The 14,003-nt window shown below is 44.0% G+C and overlaps 1 protein-coding gene across 3 annotated transcripts in view; it reads right to left on the minus strand.

Moving 5' to 3' along the window:
• FAXC (failed axon connections homolog, metaxin like GST domain containing) overlaps positions 1-14,003 on the minus strand; it is an 86,300-nt gene that overhangs the window by 14,961 nt on the left and 57,336 nt on the right. For all 3 annotated transcript variants that reach the window (XM_055134500.1, XM_055134499.1, XM_004605684.2), the window contains one exon: positions 10,019-10,135. In XM_055134500.1, the coding sequence (XP_054990475.1) occupies positions 10,019-10,135 (117 nt within the window). The remainder of the gene's footprint in view (positions 1-10,018; positions 10,136-14,003) is intronic.

The following is a 14,003-nucleotide window of genomic DNA, read 5'->3' on the forward strand; positions in this document are numbered from 1 at the left end:
TTTTTAAATGTAGACTATAGATCGAACACAATGGCCACTCACTGCTTCTGTTGCAAACTATAACACCCAAAAGGAAAGACAGAACAAAAGGGAATGCCCTGACACAGAGGCGGGGTAGAAGGCAGATGGGGGTGGGAGTGGTGGGAGGGATACTGGGATCATTGGTGGTGGAGAATGGGTACTGGTTGAGGGATGGGTACTCGATCACTGCATGACTGAAAAGTAAGTACAAAAGTTTGTAAGTATGTAACTGTGCCTCACAGTAATTCACTAATTTAAAAAAGTAGCAATGATGAGGATTTTTAATGTTGCTATTTTATTCCATTCTTGACCACAGCCTCTCTTTAAGTGGTATGTTATGGAAAATTATTACACTACTAAAGAAAATAGAGGGGAGGTATTAAATGTGCCTTTGATTCTGCTTCCACAAAAATAAAGAGCCTAGAACTAGATATATGACTCAGTGGCAAAGCACATGCCTTGCACTCATGAGACTTGTGCTTTTTTTGGGGGGGGCCTTTTGGGTCACACCCAGAGATGCACAGGGTCACTCCTGGCTCTGCAAAGAGGAATTACTCCTGGTGGTGCTCGGGGGACCATATGAAATGCTGGGGATTGGATCCCGGTGGGCCCTGTGCAAGGCAGACACCCTACCCACTGTGCTATCGCTCCAGCCCCAGACCTGGGCTCATTTTTAAAATGTAATTATCTGATGAAAATATCAAATGAGGGTTTTTTTACCAATGCAAAAACCACAAAATCTTTGTAATAAATTATACTACTTTATGTGTGGGATTTGAAAGAGATCATTCTAAATCTGAACCCTAGTCAGGGAACAAAATTTGAGGGGCTCTCAGGCATTGCTTATGAGACTGTAAGTGTCTACAGCAATTTATTCACAGGTTTCTCACAAGGGCTGAAAGATTATACCCTTGAGAATAATCTCCAGCTAGAATTTTAGCTTAAAGAAATAACCAGGGGCCGGAGCGATAGCACAGCGGGTAGGGCGTTTGCCTTGCACGCGGCCGACCCGGGTTCGATCCCCGGCATCCCATATGGTACCCCAAGCACTGCCAGGAGTAATTCCTGAGTGCAAAGCCAGGAGTAACCCCTGAGCATTGCTGGGTGTGACCCAAAAAGCAAAAAAAAAAAAAAAATAGAATTTTAGCTTAAAGAAATAACCAGGGGCTGGATCAATAGTGCAGCGGGTAGGGCATTTGCCTTGCACATGGCTAACCAGGGTTCGATTCCCAGCATCCCATATGGTCTCCCAAGCACCAGCAGGAGTAATTCCTGAGTGCAGAGCCAGGAGTAACCCCTGAGCATAGCTGGGTGTGACTCAAAGAAGGAAAAAAAAGAACCAGAGATCATGAATAATATGTAAATTATATATTCGTTATAGTGTTATAGATTATTAATAAAAGTCATTTGAGAACCAAGTAAATGGCTCAAAGAGCGGGAAATAGGAGAGCCTGGATCTATCTGTGATTTACACTAACACTCTCACAAGAACTGCTGAGTTTGGCTGCCAGTAAAAGAAAGTTATTTAAATATGACCCAACGTCCAGGAAAAAAAAAAATTAGTCACATAAATTACAATGAAGTTATAGAACAGGATATTCTCCAACTGCTAAATATTGTTTTAAGAAATATTCGACAAAATTAAAAAACATAGTATACAATTAATTGTATTTAATTTTATGTATCTTTTGGCTTGGGGGCCACACCCAGCAGTATTCTGGGCTTACTCTTGACTCTGTGCTAGGGGATCACTCATGGGGGATCACTCATGGCATACTCAGAGGACTATATGGGGTGCTGGGGATCAAATCTCAATCAGTCACATGCAAGGCAAGCAACCCCAACCACCTGAAGCACTATCGCTCCAGTCCAAACACTTTTAAATATTTTTACATTGAATCACAGTGAACTACAAAGTTCACTGTCACTGTCATCCCACTGCTCATCGATTTGCTCGAGCAGGCACCAGTAACGTCTCCATTGTGAGACTTGGTGTTACTGTTTTTGGCATATCGAATACGTCACAGGTAGCTTGCCAGGCTCTGCCCTGCAGGTGGGATACTCTCAGTAGCCTGCCGGGCTCTCTGAGAGGGGCGGAGGAATCGAACCTGGGTCGGCTGCGTGCCCCCGAATTACAAAATTACAGAGATATTTACTATTGAGTTTCAGGTGTATATTTTTTCAACACAAATTCCTTCACCAGTGCCCACTATCTTCCATCAATGCTAGGTTTCCCTCACACTTCCTAGCCTGCCTCTGAGGCAGAAACTTTTCCCCTCCCCTTTGTCCTAGTGTTCCCTTCCCTAATTTATCCTAATCTCTGCCCCAGTGGCAGGTTCATACTGAAGACTAGTTCTTCTGCTCTTCATTTCTATTGCCTTTGTGCATTTGATATTCCCCCTATGATGTTTCTTTATATCCCACATATGAGAGAAATTATTCTGAATCTGTTCCACTCTCTCTGAATTCACTCAACCAGATACTCTCCAGACCCATTCACATTGCAGCAAATTGCATGACTTTATCTTGTCTTATAGCTGAGTAGTATTCCATTGCCAAGCAGAGTTCATTTTAAAACTTCAAGTTATAACTATAGAAACATCATAATCCTAATTTCTTATTTTCTTTTTCTTTGATTTATGATTCACACCTGGTAATACTCAGGGCTTACTCCTGGCTCAGAGATCACTCTTAGAGGACTCAGGGGACCATATGGGGTGCCAGGGATGAAAGAAACTGGTCGATCACATGCAAGGCAAATATCCTACCCACTGTACTATCACTGTGTCTCCTATTATCCAGATTTTTAAAGATAAGCATATGCATACATATTTGTTCATATATGTACTTTATAAAAGACGAGACTACAGGATTGAAAAGATCACTCAGCAGACTCAGTGCATGCTTTACATGTAGATGGTCTGGCATCATCTGGAAACAAGCACTGCAGAGCTAACCCAAGAATATAGCTGAAAAGAGTCCTCTTACCAAGTAGGACCCCAAACTCATCCTCCCCCCAAAAATGATGAGGGTCCACAGCACAGTATAAATGGTAGCTCTCTGAGTGAAAGAATCAGAAATTATTGGCTCTAAACTTTTCTTACTTGGACAAATTATGTTCAGTAAGGAAATAATATTCATATTTCTACATAATAAATACACACTCATATACAGAGATTTTTTTAAAATTCGTAAGTACTAGAAGTCTGCCGGGGGTGGGGGGGGGGTTCCCGGGAGAAAAAAAAAATAGAAGTCTGCCTGCCTAATCACCTCCTAGTCATCAAAAAAATTTTTGACACTACTTCAAAAGTGTTTGTGTTGTTTTATAAAGTATATTGAAGGACAAGAAGGTAACATTTATACCGATACTTTCACAAGATAAAGCCCTCAGTACCCATGCTGGTCCAGAGATAAGGCAGCTGCTGCTCCAAGCCATTCCTGGGCTTGAGTCAGTTCTCAATTATCCTCAGTTATTTCTATTTCTCCTTTCTCCTGTTACTTCTTGGAAGAGTCCCTAACACAGAAAGAAAACAGGCAGGGACAAAATTATTAATCTAACTGCATAGTAGCCTTGATTAAAAGGTTTCGAAGGGGTGTGGAACAAGGGACTAAAATGCCATTTAAGAGACTCTGTGGACTTTGGTGATTCATGACACCCAGGGAGAGCTGGAAGGAACTAGCTTGTTTTAAGAATCAAAGTACATGCAACTATGAGCCAAAGGTGAAGGTGTCTGATTCCCCCAAATGAGTGACTCAGGGCAAGACTCAAAATCAATTTCCAAGAGGCTGATCCTTTTTTAAAAAGAACACTAAATACCTCAAGTTCTTCCAGGAAGTAATAGAAGGAAAGGCTGTCATAAATAAATTAACAAGAGATGCCACACTTCTGCAAGAGACTTAACAGAAACCAAGAGATCTATTGATAACAATTCCTAAATAACCTGAATAAATAAGAGATTACCTCAATAGTACATATGCATATGTTTATGCATAGAAGGGCAGTGCATGAGTGTGTGTGTGTGTGTGTGTGTGTGTGTGTGTGTGTTGGGTAGGCAAAGTTGGGTAGAAGCGTATCTGTGTATGTACAAGCGACTGGCTGCAGCTTTTAAGGAAAGAACTACACTGAGGCAGGGGAGATGGCTCAAGGGGCTAAAGGACATGCTTTGCTTTCAGAAGCCCCAGGTTCAATCACCAGCACCACAAAACCCCTCGAGCAATGGTAAGAATACCTGCCTACCACCAAAAAAAAAGGGGGGGTGAACCCTAGTGTCCAAGATGAGATGACTGGATAAAGAAGCTGTGGTGCATATACACAATGAAATATACTGCGCTGTAGGAAAAGATAAAGTCATGCAATTTGCTGCTTCATGGAGGGACCTGGAGAGTATCATGCTGAGTGAAGTTAGCCAGGGGGAGAGAGACCAACACAGAATGATCTCTCTCATAGTAGAGATACAAAGTAACATAGTGGTGGAATGACAAATACCCAAAGGGAATGGAAGCAAAGAACAGGAGAATTGCTATTCAGCAGGAAACATGCCACGGAAGGGGACTGAGAGAGGTCAGAAAGGAGGGAAGCAGGGTGGGCGGTGAAAATGCCTACAGTAGACGGAAGTACTAGGAGGAGGCGGTACTGAAAGTTGGTAAAATGTCATGTACGAGACTTGTAGAAGCAGACCAATAGGGAGAAGGCTAATGGGGGAGGGGGGCATTGATGGAGGGAGGTGGACACTGGTGAAGCGATTGGTGTTGAAACACTATGCCTGAAACCCAATCATGAATAACTATGTAACTTCACAGTGACTAAATTTTTGTCTTTAAAAGTGTGTGAGGAAATTTTCTCACATTTCAGGTTACAGATGTAGCTTGTATGGCTTTGTAAATTATATCTAGGACAGAAAAGCTAGTATTTATAAACACACACATGTAATCATGTACAGTGGGATTATATACAATTCTATACATATCATTATTATGGGTATTCTATCCATAGTAGGTGTACAATGACACTGTGGTTGGAAAATGAGGGGGAGGTAGGACATAATAGGGGAAAGAGTACGTATAAAATATATTCTTTTTGGGTCACACCCGGACATGCACAGGGTGCACTCAGTAATTACTCTGCACTCAGTAATTACTCCTGGAAGTGCTCGGGGGACCATGTGGGATGCTGGGAGTCAAACCCAGGTCAGCCACGTGCAAGGCAAACGCCCTACCCACTGTACTATTGCTCCAGCTCCAAACTATCTTTTAGATCACTAGAAAATATCTGGTAAAAATAAAAGTAGGGGCCGGAGCGATAGCACAGCGGGTAGGGCGTTTGCCTTGCACTCGGCCGACCCGGGTTCGATCCCCGGCATCCCATATGGTCCTCCAAGCACTGCCAGGAGTAATTCCTGAGTGCAAAGCCAGAAGTGATCCCTGAGCATCGCTGGGTGTGACCCAAAAAGCAAAAAACAAAACAAAAAAAAAACAATAAAAATAAAAGTAAATTTTTTTATGATACAAACATCAGAGCCTGGCAAGCTACCCATGGCGTATTCGCTATGCCAAAAACAGTAACAACAAGTCTCACAATGGAGATGTTACTAGTGTCTGCTCAAGCAAATCGAACAATGGGATGACAGTGCTACAAACATTACCAATATAACATCCAATTTAGATAAGTTCCAGTTCACCAAAGGATAAAAATTACCTGCACACTTATTCAGGAATTTAAGTATCAATGTATATGGGCCACAGAGTGAAGAATCTGGGCCATTCCGGCAGCACCACAAGCCGGAGAATGCTCCAGACCCCAGACCGGGCCAACAACACTGGGGTGCCAGACGAAGAAGGTACAGCCAGCATGTCTTCTCCAGATGGAGCCCCGGCGACACTGAGCTCCTACTAACACGGCTCCGGTATTCGGGACTGAACATATCCAAACTGCACGGCCACTTACGCGGTCCCGAGACCTTCCCTGATATCCAAAATATATGCTCAGGAATGGCTCCACCACCCCTGAGCGCCCATTAACCCAAAGGCACATAAACCAATCTCAGAATGCAGCGGCTGCTAGCAGATATACTCCTGGACTCTGAACTAAGCTACGGCCCTGTGCAGCCCCGAGAGGGGAAGGGTTTCTGTCCCTCAGCCTTTTACCCCCTGCGACAGCATGGCGACCGCCACCGTTCAGAACCAACTGGACAGAGAGGTAGGAGTTTGCAGTGATGGGACAGGATGCATGGGGAATCTTGTGATGGGGGAGGCAGAACCAGCCCTGCCTCCAGCCCAAATGAGACCCTGAGTGGTCGCCCATGGACAGCTCCTCCACTCCTGAACAACCATGAGCCCAGCGCCACAGAAACCAATCTCGGAATGCAGTGACTGCTGGCAGAAATACTTCTGGACTTAATACCAGAATTCTAAATCTGAGTGGCCACTTCGAGACCATGCAACATCATATGCTCTTTGTTACCAACAATAGAAAACATACAATCTAATGATGTCATTCCGACAGGTCTAACTGTTGGGGGAAAAACTCCAAATAATGATAGTGAGTTTCCTGTCGAAATTGAATGTAATCAAAGTAAGGAAAGAGTAAAGTGATAATCATCTGCCACACAGGCAGAGGAGGATTGGGAGGGGAGATATGCTGGGGTTATTGGTGGTGGAACATGTGCACTGGTGAAGGGGTGGGTGTTTGAGCATAGTACAACTGAGACTCGATCCTAAAAGCCCTGTAACTGTTCTCACGGTGACTCAATTAAAAAATAAATTTAAAAAAATGTATATGGGCCACAGAGTTCAATGGGCCAAGCAAAAAGTTTTGCATGCAGGAGGCCTGGGATCAATCCTCGTGTGCATGGTACCCTAAGCACAGAAACAGAAGTAGTTCCCAAGCATCACTGGAAATGGTCCCCCTAAATATATATATACTTCTGTGAGTGTGCACATTAGTCCACAATACCCCTAGTCTTGCTCAGTTGAATTCCTAGACTACTAACTGGCTGCTACACATCAAGTTTGGCAAGAAATGTGTCTGCAGATGCACCTCCCCAAAGGGAGGATTTGCAATGTGTCTCCTTTCTCCATTTGCTCTGAACTTTCAACTATGCACAAGAGTACAATTACACACACACACACACACACACACACACACACACACACACGACTCTCAGATATATGACTGTTCTTAAATTTCTTATATAATTCTTCCTTGAGTGGTTACACACACACACACACATACACACACACATCCAAATTAAGGCCATTCTACGTGCTACTCATTGATGATCTCACCTATACCTTTGCCTGCTCAGTTGAGAAATAAACACCATCAATCCCTTGGGGCTGGAGCTACAGTACAGCAGGTAAGGTACTTGCCTTGCACACACATGACCCTGGTTCCATCCCTGACATCCCATACAGTCTCCTCAAGCATCACCAGGAGTAATTCCTGAGTGCAGAGCTAGGAGCTACCCCCAAGCATGTCAGGGTGTGATCCAAAATAGCAACAAAAATATTTTATCGCACAGCATCTACCCCACTTCTGAGCACAAAATGGAGAGACGCACCCAAGTGCGCAGCGCGGCTGGCGGGGGATCGAGGGCGGGGAAGTACCAGTCTCCGCCCACATCGGACACTTAAAGAGAGTGCAGCCACGTGGGCTTTCCCATTTCTCCGCGCCCGCACCCCCAGAATGACTGACGAAGAGGATGGAGCTGCTTGGGACACCGGCAGCCCACCAGCAACCTGCAGTATGTGACTTGAGAGTTTCCGCCAGGTCCCCCGTGCGGAAATCTCTCTCTCTCTCCTTCAACTTTTTCCCTGGACTTTAGACAGAAACCCAGAAACCCAGTCCTAATGTCATCTTAGTATCAGCAGTATGTAATGGTTCCTTCTTAATGGGTCGGACTTTTGTGGGTGATCCTAACAAGAATAGTAAGTATTTTGTTGAAATATTGAAGGCAATCAAAATGGTAGCCATCTCTCTAGACTGAACTAAGCTATATCCCCACGCCGGCTGAGAAGAAATATCCTTCTTTCTCGGGAAGAAACGTGGCGTGGTGTCAAACATAGTGTGATGTCCATTAAGCAAACAGACCTGGTGGCGTGGGAATGGGAAATAAGGGGAAAAATTAGGTACATGGACCAGCGGGACGCTGGGGGTATCTCGAGCCGGAGCCGATATCAGCGCAAGAGCTTTGGTTCCAGAAACTGCTTCCAGACACTCTACTAGACTATCAACTAAGCCAGAGCCCCACGCCGGCTGATGACGGGAAATAACCATCCTCTTCGGTTTTTTTCCCTTTGTCAGACAGCGTGGCGATTACTAAACAGGTGTGAACTCGGTGGCGCGGGGCAAGGGGGAAAAAGAAAAGTTATGTAACAAACAGCAGGACTTAATATCTCTATATGCTTAGTAATGGAGAATTATCAAATGCCTCATTGGCAATAGGACTGTCTTTTTCTTTTTGGGGGGAAACCCCAGCAACGGTAGTGAGTTGTGTGTTGAAACATGGAATGTAATCGAGATAAGCGCAAATGAAGTGAAACTTATCACGTACAAGGGTGGGGACTAGGGAGGTGGGAGGGGGCGGCAGATATACTGGGGGGGTTGGGGATGGAAGATGGGCACTGGTGAAGGGAGGGGTGTTTGAATATTGTATAACTGACATAATCCTGAGAACTTTGTAACCCTCCACTTGGTGATTCAATAAAAAAAAAAATAAAAAAAATATTTTATCAATCCCTCCTCCAAACCTAAATATTCAACTTTGAGCCCCACCTTCCCAGATCACATACCTATTTATGCATTGCTTTAAGCAAGAAAATACCAAATAGTTCCCATCCACAACTGCAGGGGAAGACTCTCCCAATCCTCTCCCATTCTCTTTTTCCCTCCAGTTCTTTGACACCATCACAGCCAAGAAGATTTTTCTTACCCCCTTGCCAGCACTAATTTTTTTTACATCTGGCTACCTTCTTCCCAGGCTCCCAAACATAAGTTTGTCACCTAGCTATGATCCATTATATGTTCTTTTGCTTCTCAGTCTAGAATTGCAATTTTTTAAGGGGGGGGTTGGCAGTGTGTTAGACTCTGTGCTCAGGACTTATTCCTAGTTCTGTGCTTAGGAATCACTTCTGGAGATACTCAGAGGATCAAACATGGAGCTGAGGCCAAATCAGGGTCAGTCACAGTGCTGTACTTCTGTACAATCTCACCAGCCTCTATAATTTAATTCTGAAATGCATTATGAACAACAAAGAAAAATACTGTATTTCCTTAGTAGAAATGCACATAAATGCTATTAGTAATAATCCTTTGCATATAACCTGAGTTACAAAGCAATTTTACCATTTCTCCATTTCTACTGTTATCAGTGTATGAGCTACGGGCACCCACTGCATAAGAGAAAGGAGCACTCTAAACTCCAGAGACACAAGGCTAAATATATATGTGAAAGATCAAATACCCAGACTCAAAAAGAGCATCTGAACTGGGCAGTGAGTCCACAAGCCTTGCCCAACCATGGTGGATCAATAGTGGTTATAAACAATGGCAAACTACCACTGCCCCCCCCCCAAAAAATAAGGGAAATCAACACAATAAATTATGTGGTTGGAATTCATGCCCTCTTTCAGTACCATGTATTTTTTTTCAGTGCCATGTATTTCATTACCCTGCATTTCATTTTATTATTATTCAGGATCATGTATTTCAGTTCACAAAATAAGATGCTGAAAGAAAAGACACAGTATAGAACATGGCAAAGATCTGTGCCAATCTTGTTGAGAACACAGTGTAAGCAAGAGATAGGGGACAGGGCCCTTCTCTCCTCCACCCCTATGTATCCTAAATGCATAAAGCTGACCCTGGACCCAGTTGCCACAGGCTAACACCTCCATAAAGTGCAATCAGGTTTACAGGTAGTGACCCGAAATTCTCCATTGTGTTCCTCTATGCTCCTTCCTCCAGCCATTCCTCCAACTGAAAGTTTAAAGGACTTGCCTTTGATCAGCCGCTCAGGTCTTGTGCCAGGTAAGGTCCACATTGCCTGTGCCAGGTGTCCAAAGACAGTGGCATCCAGAGTGGAAAGTTTGGGGCCCATGATGTACTTCTTATCACCTGCAGCAGAGAGAGGACAGCGGTCACTGGGCATCCCACACAGCCACCCAGCAGTCAGTACTCTCACATTACTGAGCACTTAACAGTGCACCAAGCTTGGGAGAGTCAAAATGCATGCACCTCCTCTTCTTTTCAAAAAAGAAAAAAAATCAATCAGAAACAAAAGTGAGATAAATTAAATAGCTCTGTGACACAGTAACCCACACAACAGCAAGGCAGGGCAGGAACAGAGCAAATCATGGCAAGCAGAGAGGGAGACAGGAGGTTCAGAGGAATAACAATTACCAGCAGGTCTCTGGAGGACTTGAACTCTAAAGCTTCAGACGCTGGGGGGTATCAGGAACTTGCTCAAGCCATCTCAAAAGTAACCCAAGCCACTCACAAGCAACCTCCGTATTTACATCGTTAAATCAACACAGGTGCTAAGGAAATACAAGAAGCCCAACCTGCTTCAGGAGCTTGGAGGTCAGTCTTCCAGACCACCCCATTGTCAGGGCAACATTCTCACCACGGAGTGCTGGTTTCCATGGCAAATACCACACAGAAGAAGCTATAAAAATACAGGCTGGGACTGGCCTCCTGAGCAAGGATGCTTCACGTGGCTGCTCCCTCTTCCCTCTCCCACCACTAATGACCAGTCTCAGGTCCTGTCACCTGAACTCTCATGAGTCACCTATTAAAATGGTCTCAGGTTGCCTTCCGGGAACAGTCAGGAGCAATAGCATATAGAGGGTAGCACAGATGCGCCTGGATCCATCTGGTTCACTACTGTTCACTGGACATGACTTAACCTCCCAAAGTCTCAGTTTTCCCAATGGGAAAATGGGGCGATATGAATGGCATCTGCTGTGTCTTGTGGTTACTCTGAGGCTTAATCAAGTGGCATACTGAAGGCCAAGCACAGAGCACCATCCTGAGTTAGTATTATAACTTTAGGTCTCATGACATGCCCTGCTATGTCTCCAGTCCATTCCACACTCTACCTGAACTTAAACCTCTAAGACACTCCATTCTGCACAGAGGCCATGAGACCATACTGTCAAAGAGCAAGTTCCCGGCGCATAGGCTGCCTGAGCCCACGTGCTGCTTGTGCCCACGTGGCCAAGCACATACATGTCGCCCGCATCTCCCCTCTTGAGATGTGTACTTTCATGCTTTCGTGTCTAGTGCTAGGATGTGTGTAGAGCTCTTCCACCCTCGGAGAAGCCCGCGTTCTCGCTTGAGCAAGTTACTCCTACTATTCTCTCTTCCACTTATCCCTTCCTCCTTCCCTCAAAAAGCCTCTCAATAAAATCTGTTTATTTCAAAAAAAAAAAGAAAAGAACAGGTTCCCATATAACAACAGGAGGCCAAGCCTCAGCTAGAACCTCTATAAAAATAATGCTTTCATCAGGAAGAAATACGGAATACATATATATATATGTAACAGAAAATACATACATATATATGCGTGTATATATACACACATGTGAGAAGTCAAACAATTTTTTAAAGGTGCATGCAAAAACCAAAAAAGAATGAAACGTAACTTCTGTGGAAAATATTATAGATAGAAAGTTTATGTGCGTACATACAATAGTTATAAACTCTAAAAGTACCAAAATCCGCTTCCATTATTAAAAAGTGCTCACTGTAACTGGTGCAAGCAGTCTTCATTTTTATTTTAAAATCATTTTAGATTTTAAAATGATTTTAAATTTTAGATTTAAATTAAATGATTGTTTAGATTTTAGAATTCATTAAAACTGCAGATCTTCTATATAGCCTTTAATCAGTTTCTATTCATCATACCATGTATTTATGAAAACTAATAAATGAACATTGACTCAATACTGTACAGATATGACTTCGAATTTTATTCGTTTTATTCTTTTGTTTTCCAGCTAACATTCCTTTCTGCACCTGGGTCCACCCAAGAACCCAGCTGCATTTAGCTGCCTTGCCTCCTTAATTTTTTCCAATTAATAAACATTTTCTTAGTCTTCCTTTATCATTCATAACCTTTTATTGGGTGAAATGTTCCATAATTCCTTTTACTAGTACTGCTATTTTTTAAATGCATGTGTGTATGCTTTTGTGATGGTTAACTTTTTATATCTGAGGCAGTGCTCAAGGAATCATAGATCATCCCTAGAGAAAGTCAACCCAGGGGTATGGACCCAAGGTTTTGGTTAATTTGATGGGCCACAATGTCAACTTACTTGGCCAGCTGCTACCCTGAGTGCTTTCAGGCTCCCCGCCACCAAGCCTAGCACTTCCTTCCCTGTAACTACCACTCAAGGGGACAGACTGCGGAGACTGGATTACACTCCTCACAGGGGTGAACCATATCCAATGAACTGAAGGACTGAACAGAAGAGGCTCTTTCTGCTGTCTTGACTTGACACTAGGATTTGGGTTTTTAACATGCTGTCAGAATACAAACGCAAATGGAAATAAGCTCAGAGCCTTCCTGGCTCTTGAGCCATCTGGCCTTTGGATTGAAACCAAACCACTGGCTCTCTTGGAAACTCCAGCTTGCCAGCTCACCCTGCAAGCCATGGGTCAAATCAAATCAGCTTCTATTTTCCATGAGTCAATTCCTAAGGATGAATTAATGTTTATGTTGCAGGCAGCAGGGCTGGAGCAATAGCACACGGGTAGGGTAGGACACTTGTAGACTTGGCTGTGGTCCTTACCCATGACCTTACCCATGCCTTGCACACAGCTGATCCAGGTTCGATTCCTCCGCCCCTCTCAGAGAGCCCGGCAAGCTACCGAGAGCATCCCACCTGCACGGCAGGACCTGGCAAACTACCTGTGGCATACTTGATATGTCAAAAACAGTAACAACAAGTCTCACAATGGATACGTTACTGGTGCCCACTCAAGCAAATCGATGAACACCAGGACAACAATGCTACAGGGCTACAGTTGCAGGCAGCAAGGAGCTAGGGAAGCTTCGCAATGTGTACTGAGCACAATACTACCTGGAAACTAAACCAGCCCAAAGACATGAAGGCTTTTGAGAAACAGGGCCCTTCTGACCAGACTGGAAAACCATTCCGATTCAGAAATTCAAGCTCAAGAGCATGACTGGACCCCCTGGGGAAGAGGCTCCACTCCTGGAACAAAAGCCAAGAGGCTTTAAGCGGCAGTTTGGGAAAACTATAGAAACTTGGCAGTGACAAAGGCAGGCACCATTCTGTGGATGTGGCCTGCACCTTTTTTACAGTGTATATTCTCCATCATGGGACTCACTGCAGTTCTCCCTGGGATAGATGCACTGGACTCTCCCTGCTCAGAAGCAGAGAACATGATGTTCTTTCTCTCCCATCATTTCCCAAGTAAATGTATCTTTACAAATCTTCTCATTCCTGAAATCCTTTTCTGTGAGAAAAAGCAGTGTTCCTAGAAAATCCAAGTAGAATTTAGAACTGACTTTCCTTTCCTGCAAAGAGCAATTCCTCATGCCAGTCTAAGTTCACAGCTCCTGGAAAAATCAGATGGCAGGATCATCCCCCATGGCCAACCAGAACAGGTGCAATTCAGGTACATCCCTACCTCGAAGGTGATTGTAGCAAACCCTCATTTCCTAAGCTTTCATAAAGACTTCCCCAGATGATAGGGGTGAGTAGAGAGGGATGCGGTGGATTCCCCCTCGAGTAGCTACCATCCCACTTCTCCCCTTCTCCCTTACTTCACTTAAGTTATCTACAACAAATTCTTTCTCCTCACTCTCACTCTCGCTCTCACTCTGTCTCTGTCTCTTTCTGTCTCTCTGACTCTCTCTCTCCCTCTCTCTCTCTTTCTTTCTCTCTCTCCCCCTCCTCTCATTTCCCTAATTCATTTCAGAACTTCACATCAGGGGGGCCAAAATGTCCATTCC

The sequence above is a fragment of the Sorex araneus genome, chromosome 4 (genome assembly GCF_027595985.1).
Source record: "Sorex araneus isolate mSorAra2 chromosome 4, mSorAra2.pri, whole genome shotgun sequence".
Classification (NCBI taxonomy): domain Eukaryota; kingdom Metazoa; phylum Chordata; class Mammalia; order Eulipotyphla; family Soricidae; genus Sorex; species Sorex araneus.